At 34.4% G+C, this 12,602-nt stretch overlaps 1 protein-coding gene across 1 annotated transcript in view; it reads right to left on the bottom strand.

Moving 5' to 3' along the window:
* The window catches only part of RYR3 (ryanodine receptor 3), a 570,927-nt gene that overhangs the window by 302,840 nt on the left and 255,485 nt on the right, over positions 1-12,602 (bottom strand). Inside the window, exons 28-32 of the mRNA XM_044660040.1 lie at positions 7,361-7,569; positions 5,746-5,921; positions 4,851-4,884; positions 3,498-3,661; positions 3,131-3,161 (exon numbers count right to left, since the gene is read on the bottom strand). Coding sequence (XP_044515975.1) covers positions 3,131-3,161; positions 3,498-3,661; positions 4,851-4,884; positions 5,746-5,921; positions 7,361-7,569 — 614 coding nt within the window. The remainder of the gene's footprint in view (positions 1-3,130; positions 3,162-3,497; positions 3,662-4,850; positions 4,885-5,745; positions 5,922-7,360; positions 7,570-12,602) is intronic.

Raw genomic sequence — 12,602 nt, 5'->3', positions numbered from 1 at the left:
TAAGGTATTATCACAGTGGTTACAGCCTGGTTATAGTCAGTATGGAGTATTCAGCAAAGAACCACCCTGGGTTAGAGATAAGCTAGCTGAGAAGAAGTAATTCCTACCTTTTTCAAGTCACCCAGCTCTCCCAAAGAGTTAGTTTGCTAAGTTGGGTGTCCTGCTTTTTATACCCACATTCTTAACTGCCCTAAATGCCCCCTCTCCTGGAGTTCTGGGGGGTATTGTGGAATTCTGTGAAGCACTTCACCCCACTTAAGATTATGCATGTTACAGTCTTTCTAGTTCACATGGTCTTACCATGTTTTTATAAAATCAACCTGTTCATCATTTCTTAAGGTATTCCATCACAATCCTATGCCACAATTTGTTTAATCATTCCCCTGGTTGATGGATTTTTCTTTGATTTCTAGATCTTTGCCACCACAAAGAGAATTGTTATAAATTTTAGAACATATGGGTTCTTTCCCCTTTTCTCTGATCATCTTAGGAAATAAATGTAATAGTGATATTGCTGAGTCAAAAGGTATAAACAGGTTTAAGTTTTTGAAGGCTATGCTAGTGAAGTTAACAGCAATGGAAAGACTTCAAGCATGGTTGTGTTGACAGATTAGGTCTGCTATTTGAAGTCTAGCTGGGAAGGACCATAACCAGTAAGAAAACCACTAGTTTACCTTAAAGTCGTACTATTCTGATGGCTGATAATCCATAATATGTAAATGGCTCTAGACCAAACCATATTTTTTCATCCTAGCCAACTTTAGTATTGCTACCATGACATTATTGCTGAATCCTCTAAAAATGAACTCTTAGCATGGATTATTTTACTCTAATTGTTAAAAGTCAATTATATCAGCTGGCCTCAGAATCAATCTTCTTGAACCTATCATCTCCTGTCCTATCACTATACCCATAATTATACTTCCCTACTCTGATTTTTATATCTTGTTTGGGGAATTGTAATCCTATCAAATTATTTCTAGAAAGAACATGTCGATTGATTGTCCTATTCTTTTACTCAAAGTGCACTGTCAGTGGGTCCAGACAGTTTTGATATAAGATTTTGGGAAACATATCACCAGGAGAAGTGATATTTTGAATTCTTAGTAGAGAGTACCTATGCAAACATTCATGTTAACATCTATAATAGTTATTGTGGGAAAGGCCAAATGGAAACCCTTTGGTTAACCCAAGCTATACTTGTTTACATCAAACAATATTGAGGCTGGGAAGTGTGAAAACTATGTCTTTCTTAATGATGTAGTTGGCAGAGATTAGAAAACTTTGTGCACCAATGCCCCTTACAAAACCCTGTGTGGTCAGTGAGAAAGGTAGATAGCACCTGGAAATTTTAAATAGATTTTCATAACTTTTATTGCTGTTCCAGACCTCATTAATGTACTGGATGAGGCAGTCTAGGCATTTGGTGAGTGGTCCTCTAGAAGAAATTTAGTACTTTGCTATCAAGTGGTGGAAATTTGGCGGAACAATACCTGCTCTACTTAGATTGGGTAATTTTTCTCACAAAAGGCATTATAGAGGTTTCACTAGTTAATCAAAGGTCTAAGACTTGGTGTATAGATAGATTCTTGATAGCCTAAGGCTTAAAATGGAAAGTTTTTTAACATAAGGAGTTGGGCCTCCTTAAACTTTATGTACATCCTCTGCTAATCAACATACCATTTTGATCAAGTATGGCACAAATGAAAGTTTTGGGAGTTGTAACCATCTGTACAAATGCTACATGTGTTATTGTTGAATATCTTTCTATAAGCATGTTGTTCAATAAAGTTTTTGTTCAGTGTTAGATACCTTACAATATTTCACTTAGTTCCAAGCCTGAACTACCAGAACAATTTGAGTAAGGAGTGCCAAAGAACACCAACTTGTAAGAGATACTCCTAAAACATGGCTTCCAGAGCTGAACACAGTATGACAGATGTAGACTACTAGGTTTGACCTTCTCAGTCCTTGAAAAGAACTTTTTTACACAAACTTCTGTCTAATTACTCCTAATTGTGATTAACTGATTTACTGAAAAAAGATGTAAGAATTTACATATGTTTTTATTAATTGCATCTTTTAAGTTAGGCAAAATATTCTAGCCTTTTAAGACACTTTTGGTTCCTGATCCTGTCATCCAGTGCATTGGCAATCCTTCTGAGCTTTGCCAGATGCAAATTTTATACAAATGTGCCATCTAACAGAAATGGTCTAGGAATAGATAACCCTGACCCTTCCACCCCAACCCAAGAATTCTTTCCAAGTACCATTAATGATTCCCTTTTGGGTGTGGCCACTCAATCAGTCCCAAATCTACCCAACTGCACTATCATTTATGACAGTCATATCTCTACATTTTCCTATGAAAATAGCATAAGGTCATAAAATACTTTTTTGAAATCTTTGTCAATCTCTATTTATAGTATCCCTTTGACATATCCATCTAGTTAGTCCAACAGAAATATATATTAATCATTTTCTTTTCTGATAGATTTCAGGTTCAGGTGCTCGTAAATTAAATGTCTGATTGACCAGAAGATATGGAACTTGATAGAGTTGCTAGGATAGTGCAAATCTTCTGTGAAAGTGAAATGCCTCTTCAGCAGTCCCACAAGTCTCCCAAGTCTTCATCTCTTAGCAGAATATTATTGGAGTAATGTGTTAATGTTTTATGTTTTAAGAATTTGCCAATATGCACATGAATTTTTGTGCTGTAAGCATTTTATTTTTTGTGTTGGAGGAAAAAATGGCCTTTCTATACATGAAAAATAAAGAGGTAAAGCACTAAGACAATACTAAATTATTAGTTTTTAGACCATTCATAAAAGTTAAACTTAGTTACTAGTAATTCTGTATGTGAGATCCTCACCCAATGTTCATTGATTTGCTATAGTACTAGAAGAATATTACCACACCAATATTTATATCCTTGCTATAAATAAAAACAAGATATAAAGAGGTTGTTGCTAAATGAAAAGATGGTTTTGGGGTTCTCCTTAATGAGGCAGTAGCTAGTAGAATTGGTTTCATTATACTCCCAAATCCAATTAGAAATATAATTTCAGAGGATATTTTGTAATTTTGTTTTGTAGTTCTCCTTATTTGCATAAGCAAACTGCCTCCCCACCATGAATACAGCATATGTTATGTACTGAAAACTGTTAAAGACAAAAGAAAAAGAACTTGATAAAATTCTCCAATGTCTTTCAAAATATGATTAATTACTCAATGACTTCAATGTAAAAGTGAGCATAAAGAAAGACAAAAAGAATACAATAGAAAACTTGGTTCGGGATTAAGAAACTTGAGCCAAAGTGTCACTGATATAATTGCTTTTGATATCACATCTAATGAAGGTGGGATGATTCAATGTTAAGTGGGAGCAAATAAGTTTCTGGGAATGAGTAACAAATAGGAAAGAGATCTTTTCTTTTTCTACAGCTTGAAGAAGTCTGTGTGGAATATTTATGATTTCTGAGGGGATTCCAACCTACCTTTCATGGACCCGGCCTCTTTCATCACCAAGAGTCACGGTCACTGTGCAGTTTTTATTCAAGTCAAACTTCTCACTGTATAAGTGGTAGTCTGGTGTCACCCATCCAACCCAAGTATAGGAAGGGTCCTGACCAGCAAATATACGCACAGAATAATAGCACTGCTGTAGAGAAAATATGGACGATTAATTAAAAAAAGCTAAAGTATTGCATTTGTAAATTCTAGATTACTAATTCTGGTTGAAAACAGTAGCAATAAGATGGTAAAGAATTTGTGACTTTCTCTGTAGATTTCTACGATGTGATGATTTTTTCCTCCTTTGCCATATTAGGCTACTAAGATGTACTATGTGACTATATTGGAAATAAAGGTTCATCAGAGAGTATGTTCCTAATTAATGCCTTCCTGCCCAACCTTTAACAGCTGGTAAAAGTATCAGTAGTCCCTTCTTTTTCCTATAAAATAATATAGATTGACTAAGACCAAGAACAGTCATTCAAAATGGTGTTGCATACATAGAAAAGCTTACTTAAGAAGCGCAATATTGTAGAATGTTAAAATAATTTTGACATTCCCCATGGCTAAAAGGTTTAATGATTGGTATAGTTTTCTTTGATGTGCTAGGTTAACCATAAAGGTACTGGAGAGGAAGAAGCAAATCTACTAGTCAAATATCAATATTTGCCTTATATGTATCCTATCAGTAATCATTAGATTTTATTGATGCTAAAATTCTCTCTGCACAATGGATTCTTGTGAGTATTCAATTCCATCCAAAGGATTTTTTAAAGTGTTGATAAATACCTTTGATGGAGATTAAGAAGGATAATTTCCCTTTCTTATGATAATTTATAAAAAATTATTATAAACATGTAATACAATTATTTATTTTTATACATGCTGAATATTTTTTATATGCTGAAGGAACCTTTTTTCCATTGGACTGACTTCTTATTGCTTCTCCCCACTTAATCCTTTTTCTCATCTTACCTGATATGGTTTGAGGGAGGGCTGAGGGATACTATACATAAAAGAACAAACAGAAGGGTTATATTAAATCACAATATAATGTGTGATTCAATCAAAAAGGTAGTATGGAGACTATAGTGGAAAATGAGTGACAAGTAGACAATCACACCCAATTAAGAACTCCAGAAGGAAATTTTGTTTTGCTCTGAATACCTATTTTTTTCTCAATGTCATTAGTCTCAGAAGGATTAATATGTTTATTACAGATACAGAGCAACTGACAAAATGAGTCTCTAGATAGATCTTTTGCAGTAAGGGGTATATTATACCAAATATGACAAGTAATTAAATAATATAAATATTAAATGAGTAAATATACTTACTGTTGTATGAGAAACTATTTCTTGCATCTGTTTCCTGGGGAGGAAATAATCATGTTTTAGTTATTCACCAGTTTAAAGAATTTAGTTGATTGACAGCCAATTGACCTTTCAATACTCTGTTAAAGTTTAGAAAACTAGACAGGACTGTTGATAATGCTAGGTAGCCCTTGGCCTTTGTTTAGTCATTTATCAGCATAGGGTTAGGCTATGATATTTATTTAGGTCCTTCACATCCCAGGTGAGGCAGCAGAAGTAAAGCAGATATCTAATCACAATAGTATGTCCTGACTAGAGAGAGACAGAAATGGATAAATTGCTCTAAAAACATCATTGTCCTCTCTCCTTCTCTGAAATAGCCATGGCTTCATAATATATGTTTATAACGAATTTTTACAGGAAAACAAAGTAAATCAGAGAGAGTTCTACTAGATAAATATATGTGTGGCCACTATTGAAAATACATGAAACTCAAGAATTTTTTTAATATTGATGTTCTCTGTTCATGCATGTCTGTGCTAGGAAATGTTTCTTAACTTAGCTAAAAATATAGTCTTTGCTGCCTTTTATGAATTCATACTATTAAAAAAAGGGCAAAAGAGATGAGATAATTACTTGATATTGTTCTCTAAATAAAAGAGAAATGTGATACTTGAGGTCTAGAAAATCAATGACATCAAGAATAAATAGATCTCATCACCAGAGATATCTTTATATAGTTTTCAACTGATAATTTTAATTAGAAATTGAAAAAAAGTTTCTGAAATTTTACAAATATATGTATGTATTTTACTCCTTCCTTTACCAACACACACTCATGCATATAAATGTATTCATTTGCATGGACACACATTTTTCTTCTCATATTTGTTGGAGAGATGTAAAGGATACATTTTACCTTTTCTGAAAAATATCACTTTCCAAGCCAGTGGTGTGGTGAAAGGAGGAATAACATTCTACAGGCATGCTCAGGCGACAATAGATCATGTCAGCACTGCTGTTCTGTGTGCCAAATGTCTTGTGGGTGACCTTGAGGCATGGTGGTGTATCCATTGTACCATCAATTCTTGTGATCTGAAAATACAATCTTTACTATGGAACAGTTGGTGGTCCTGGGCCTTATTTTTTTCCTCCACTACTCAATTTTGAATTTTTCTTGCTTGTTTATAATTAAGAAAAACTGCTGATTCTCCAAATAGTCATTAAAATCACTGTGACTTTTCTTTATTTGATGAGTCTAAGTCTGATGCAATCAAAATTTATTTTCTGCAGAGTCAAGTAGGAATGGGTAACATTATCACCAAACAAGAAGCATTCCAAATTATGCTAGTTAAAAGATTGAATGACATTGGCCTCTTGAGTTAGAGTAAGCAAGAAGGAAAATTTTTACTTTCTATGACTTTCATTTGGTTTCCTTTAGAGATGAAAGTTAGTTTTAGAATTCTTATGTACACAGTTATTTATGTATATACCTCAAATGCATTTTTATATCTGTGCCATCAATGTTAAAACTATGGACAGTGGCTTACAAAAGATTCATCAAAAGAATAATGGAACATGGAACAAGCAAGGGGAAAAATACTAAACTGCATCCAAGAAAGGTAGGAGAATTAGGCTGTGTTTAGTGATCCTTATTTTAACTAAAATCTTATTTTCATCTCCTTAATGTTAAAATAACGATCAGTAGAAGGCTCACAGAGGAGACTGAAGACAAAGATATAGAATAAGAGGTTAAGAAACAGGTCAAGAAACAATGTGCTCAAAATTAAAAAGAAAAATCGCAGAATTTATAATGAGGAAGAAACTAGAACACTTAAATCAACATCTCAACAGAGCTGACTTGGTTCCCTTCATAACACAAAACTATGGCCAATTTGGGCTAGATGGGTACAATTTAAAGGTAAAACATGGTTTTTACCATGGGCAGTTGGATTAAATTTCTCTTGTTTTAATTTAAAAAACATTCACTGAATAGCTTACTCTGTGCAAGTACTATTTTCAGGACTAGGCTAGGAGTTTTGCAACTTCTACGAATTCTTTATTTCAAAATAAGGGGGACTGCAAGGACATGTGTCATTTCCTAACCCACAGTTCTGGGAAGATATTATCACAGTATCATGATGTAGTAGAAATTAAATTAGGCCTGAGAGATTAGGTTTTAAGTATGTAAAGACTGTAATCACAGAACTACAACACTCAATCCTGCTATTTTTATGGGTGATTTCTTGATTACTGAATATATCACCATGACAGAATGGACTTTAGAAGGGGCAGTTTCATAGATATGAGGAATCTGTTTACAAGATTGTATAGTTGCCAACTAAAAACAATTACTGAGTAATTAAGATAGTTTTATAGCCCCACATAGAATACATAGGAAATGATAAGGAAGGGCTATGGAAATATTACATGGCTTTATGTAAGAAGCTAGCTGATGACAGGGAACATTATTTAGGGCTTAGTGTTTGGCACATCATGCTCCATTAGGGTTTCCCATCAATATGTAATCCTACCTCTATATGAGTGTGATCCTTTGGCACATTGACAAATGTAGGGAGACGTTTGCTGAACCACATAGCAACATCTCGGTTCATGTTGACAGCGAAAGGCTCAAAGCCCTCTTGGAGGCCACACATGGTATAATATTTGAAGGTACTGGCATCCATTCCAAGGTTCATGCGGCCAATCTGAGACAAACCCAGTGAGCATATGGGGACAAAACCTATAGAACAGCAGGAAGAAGACACAATTTAGCCAATCCTTGAGGCTGGTGGGAGAATCTAACTTTTCTTCACATTTTAACAACAATGGGACCAAGAAGGAAGCTAATGTTGTAGCAACTTTAACATGTTCTTTATGACATAAAATGTAACAACAAACCAGTAGCTGAGTGCAAAGTGATTTTGGAAATGTAATTTTTATTAAGTTGATTCTTAGTGATGAAAAAAATAAAATAGAACCATGAAATCAAATATGGAAGAAAAAGTAGACTTCTCTTACTATCTTAGGGGGGAAAGTTACATAGGAGCTCAGGTAAGGGAAAAAGGAAATTAAAAAAAAACCCTGAAGTACTAAATATTGGAGATGATAAAAAAAATCTGGAGGAATAGAATTCTTTCTCCCTAAAGAACTGGTGACATACACAATAATATCACTAATCTATTACTTTATTTGGCTGGATAGGAAAAATAGTTAAGAGCTGGTATGGAAAAAAATCTTTTAAAAGTTTACCTATACTTTCTCATATTATTCTCACAATAACATTAACTCCCTATTTTCCACATAAGATAACTGAGAATGAAAGAGGCTAAGTGATTTACCTAGGATTACAGGGCTCAGGTGAAGTTAAGTATGCTGGCTACTCTTTTCCCTTGATCAATTTAAGTACATTAGGACCAGATGAACTACTAATCCACATACTTAAAGAGTTAGGTGTGATTGCTAAGTCTTTGTCTACAAGCTAATTTATATATATAATATATATATAAATTATATAAATATATAATATATAAATATTAATTAAATATTAAAATATAAATATTATATATAAATATATAATCATGAAGGATATCAGATTAGAGAAGGGTAAACTTCTCCATTTAAAATGAAAGAGATATAAATAACTAAGTCATATTTATAAGAAACAAAGTTACTCCCCAGTTGACAAATGGCCAATGGATATGAATAGCCAGTTTTCAGATGAAGAAATCAAAATTATCAATAATTCTATGGGAAAATGTTCTAAATCCCTCTTGATTAAAGAAATGCAAATCAAAACAACTCTGAGGTACCACCTTATACCTATTAAATTGGCTTATGTGACAAAAGGAAAATAATAAATGTTGGAGGGAATGTGGCAAAATTAGGACACTAATGCATTGCTGGTGGAGTAATAAATTGATCCAACCATTGGGGAAGGCAATTTGTAATTATGCCCAAAAGGCTTTAAAGAATGCATACCTTTTGATCCAGCAATACCATTACTAAGTCTGTATATCAAAGAGATAAAAAAATTGGAATAGACCTGTTTCTACAAAAATATTTATAATTGTGCTTTTTGTGGTGGCAAAAAAATCGGAAACTGAGGGGATGTCCCTCAATTGGGGAATGGCTACACAAATTGTGGTATATGATGGTGATGGAATACTGTTGTGCTATAAGGAATGGCAAATCATTTGATTTCTATAAGAACTGGAAGGACCTACATGAACTGATGGGGAGTTAAATAAGCAGAACCAAGAGGACATTATACACAGTAACTGAAACATTGTGGGACAATAAAATCGAATAGACGTTGCTACTAACAGCAATACAATGATCCAGGACAATACTGTGGGACTTATGAAAAAAGAATGCTATGCAGATATAGAGAAAGAACTGTTAGAAATAGAAATACAAAAGAAAACATGATTTATCACTTGTTTATTTGGATATATGATTTGGATTTTGGTTTTATAAAATTACTCACAAAAATGAATAATATGGAAATAGATTTTGAGTAATAATACATGTATAACCCAGTGGAACTGCTTGTCAACTCTGGGAGTGGGGAAAGAAGAGGAGAGGGAGACATCATGAATCATGTAACCTTGGAAAATTCATGTGTAAATTTATTACCAGATTAAAATAAAGAAAAAATTAAAAAAATAAAATGGAAGAGAACAGTGCTTTCAAACTAGAAGGTAGTGCATTTGACTTTGATCCCTGGGGAAATTCTAGAATTGATCTTCAAGAAGATGGTTAATAAAAAGTATCATAGGAATTAGTGACTGCGAAGAGCCATCATGGATAAATCAAGAATACATCATTGCAAAAAAAAAATTTTTACAAAGTCACTAAGTTAGCCAATCAGAAGAGTGCTGAAAATATAGTTTACCTATTTTACCACAATAATTAGTAAAATATTTCATATTATTCCTACATAAAGAGGTGCAAAATTAGATAATAATGCATATAAATGTATATGAACTAGTTGAATGGTATATGAAAGAATCATCATTTATATACCAATAGCAGCATGGTAAGAGTTCTGGAGTATCCAGGGGATCTTTGCTGGTCTTATTCTAACATTTTTATCAATGACTTGGATGGCTTTCTCTTTAAATATTAATGTGATACAAAGGGGAGTGGGTTAGCTAAAAGTGGATGACAGAGTCAGGATCCCAAATGATCTTAATAGGCTAGGGCTACAACATTATCAAGTTTAGCCAGAACCAGATTAAAATGCAATTAGGAAATAGTTAACAAAATAAAATAAATAATAACAAGGTAGATAATGTTACATTTTAAAAGTAAATCAAAATGCAGTCTGAAGTTTCTATGTATACAGAATAGTGGCCCTGAAGTTTATTCGAATATGATACTACTGAGCTAGATTATTGAGCTGAATCCAATAAAATTAAATTCACTAGGAAAAAATAAAAATGTGTACACTTAAGGTCAATAAATCAGCTTTGCAAGTATAGGGTGGGGGAGGCAAGGTTAAGTGACAGTTGTGTCATTTGAAATTGTTGTAAATCCTGGAAGACTATGTCTCCCAGGGATCCCTGCTACAACTTCCCCTGACAACTCCCACTTCCTTTATGGGAGGTGTCAGAGAAAGTATAAAGGAGAAAGTTTGGTGCCTTTTCTCTCTTGACACTGGAAGCTCTGCTCTCTACCCTGAGCTCTCACTAGCTCTCTCTACCCTAGAGTGCTCTCTACCCTAAGACCCTGATCTCTTTCTTGGCACCTATTTCCCTTTCTTCCTTCCTCCTAGTTTTCCCTAGACCTTCTCTTTCCTAATCTACATAAAGCCTAGCTATTCGATAACCTAAAGTTGCTCTCTCATCATTTATTTGAGCCCCGAAGGGATCAATTTCCCCCTGCTGGGGCTGGGGACCCCTACCTTCCTTTCCCTTCCTCTACCTTCCTCTCCCCTTTCTCACATTCTTCCAAATCCTCCTACCTTCCTCCCTTCACTTTCACCACACACAGCCTATCTAAGGAAGATCTCAAGGTATTAGTAGACTGCAATTTCATATAAGTGAGCAGGAACAAAATAAAAGACAAAAACCAGTATTGAGTTACTTTGAGGGGCATAGCTTCCAAGAATTAAGAAGTTGAATACAAAGTCTTTCTGTATTCTATTCTGTTGGCCAGACTTTATCTGAAATACTGTATTCAGTTCTGGGTCTCACAGTTAAATAAGGGCTTTGTTAAACTGTAGAGTCTACTGAGGAGGGCAATCAAAATGATGCTACAGGATGACTAAGTATCAAGAGATTATTAAGGACTAATTTGGTCTGGGAAGACTTAATTTCAAAAGCATTTGAGTTGAACCTTGATGAATCTCTCCTCTTTCTCTTCAAAACTTTATAGATGCTATATTTCAAGAAATACTGAATGAAAACTACCTACGTCTCTTATTACTAGAAGTCAACATAAAAAATAGAACCTACTAGACACATTTAAAAGAAAAACAAAAACTTTCAAGATTGTTAAAGACAAAAATCTAAAGTTTCTAGAATAATAAAAAAGTAATATAATCAAGAATTCAAATACTATGAATCTAGAATTAGGATCCTAAAAGCCTTGGCAGCTAGCACTACATAGGACAGGAGAGTCTGAAATATGATATTCCAAAACACACAGACACCCATGTATACACACACATGTAGTACAGCCAAGAATAACATAAACAGAAAAACCTTATATGATTCTATGGGGAAAAAGACATTTAATCCAATGGAGTAGTGGTGTCAAACTAAAATAGAAAAAGATTTTTGCAAGTCTCATATTGACAACCACAAATTAATATTTATACTTTATTGTGTTTTTTGGCTCCAAGAGTTGGATACCTCTGCAGTAGAGGATTTCCAAACATTCTTAATGAAAATATTAGAGTTAAATGAAGTCTTTGAAAGAGAAACACAAAATTCAAGAAAAAACCCAGGACAGTAAATATATAGGAGCAATTGGAAAGGACTATAAAGAGGAAAAAAAGTTTGCATTCTAATAAGGGAAGAAAAATGTGTTCTCTCTGAACATTAATGTCTTTAATAATCATAGCTTTAGTTAAATAAGACAAAATGAAGGCTTGGGAATGGTTTTATTTTACTTTGATTATATTAAGTGGAGAAAGAAAAGCTCGAGCCATTGATGGTGAACTTAAGGCACAGGTGCCAAAGCTGGCATGTAGAGCACTCTCTATTGGCTCTAGGCTGCCCTCCCCTCTACCCACTATGCCCAACCCCTGCCCTCTGCCCCAGGTGAGTTAGTTACTAGAAAGGCATAGGGATTTGGGAAGAGCTACTTCTAGAGGGAAGCAGAGCACTCCCCCTCTCTACATTTGCTGAGGACATTCCTCACTTCACCCACCCCTCTGCCCAGCAGCCCAATGGGAGAACTTTCTCCCTCCCTTGTGTGGGGTAAGGGGGTAGGCAGGGCACACTGGCTTCTGGGGGTGGGGATAGGGCAAGGCACTCTGCCTCTAAAAGGTTCGCTGTCACTGAGCTAAAGAAAAATGAATACAATAGGGAAGAAAGATGGAGAGCAGTTATAGAACTTATTTCACAAAATTTAAATAAAATAGAAAAATATTATAGAAATGCAAAGGAAAAGTTGGGGAAATGGTGTCACAAGAACTCAAATTCATTTGAACCAGACAAAATAGGATTAAATACATACACAGAGCTTTTGATCTAGGAAAAAAATCAAACTCAATAGGGAAACAGTTGAGATCAGGGAAAAGGGAGGTAGGATTTAAGAGGGTGA

This window comes from Gracilinanus agilis, chromosome 2 (genome assembly GCF_016433145.1).
Source record: "Gracilinanus agilis isolate LMUSP501 chromosome 2, AgileGrace, whole genome shotgun sequence".
Taxonomy (NCBI): domain Eukaryota; kingdom Metazoa; phylum Chordata; class Mammalia; order Didelphimorphia; family Didelphidae; genus Gracilinanus; species Gracilinanus agilis.
The sequence above is the reverse complement of the archived record's forward strand: the minus strand, read 5'-3'. Positions and strand labels throughout refer to the sequence as shown.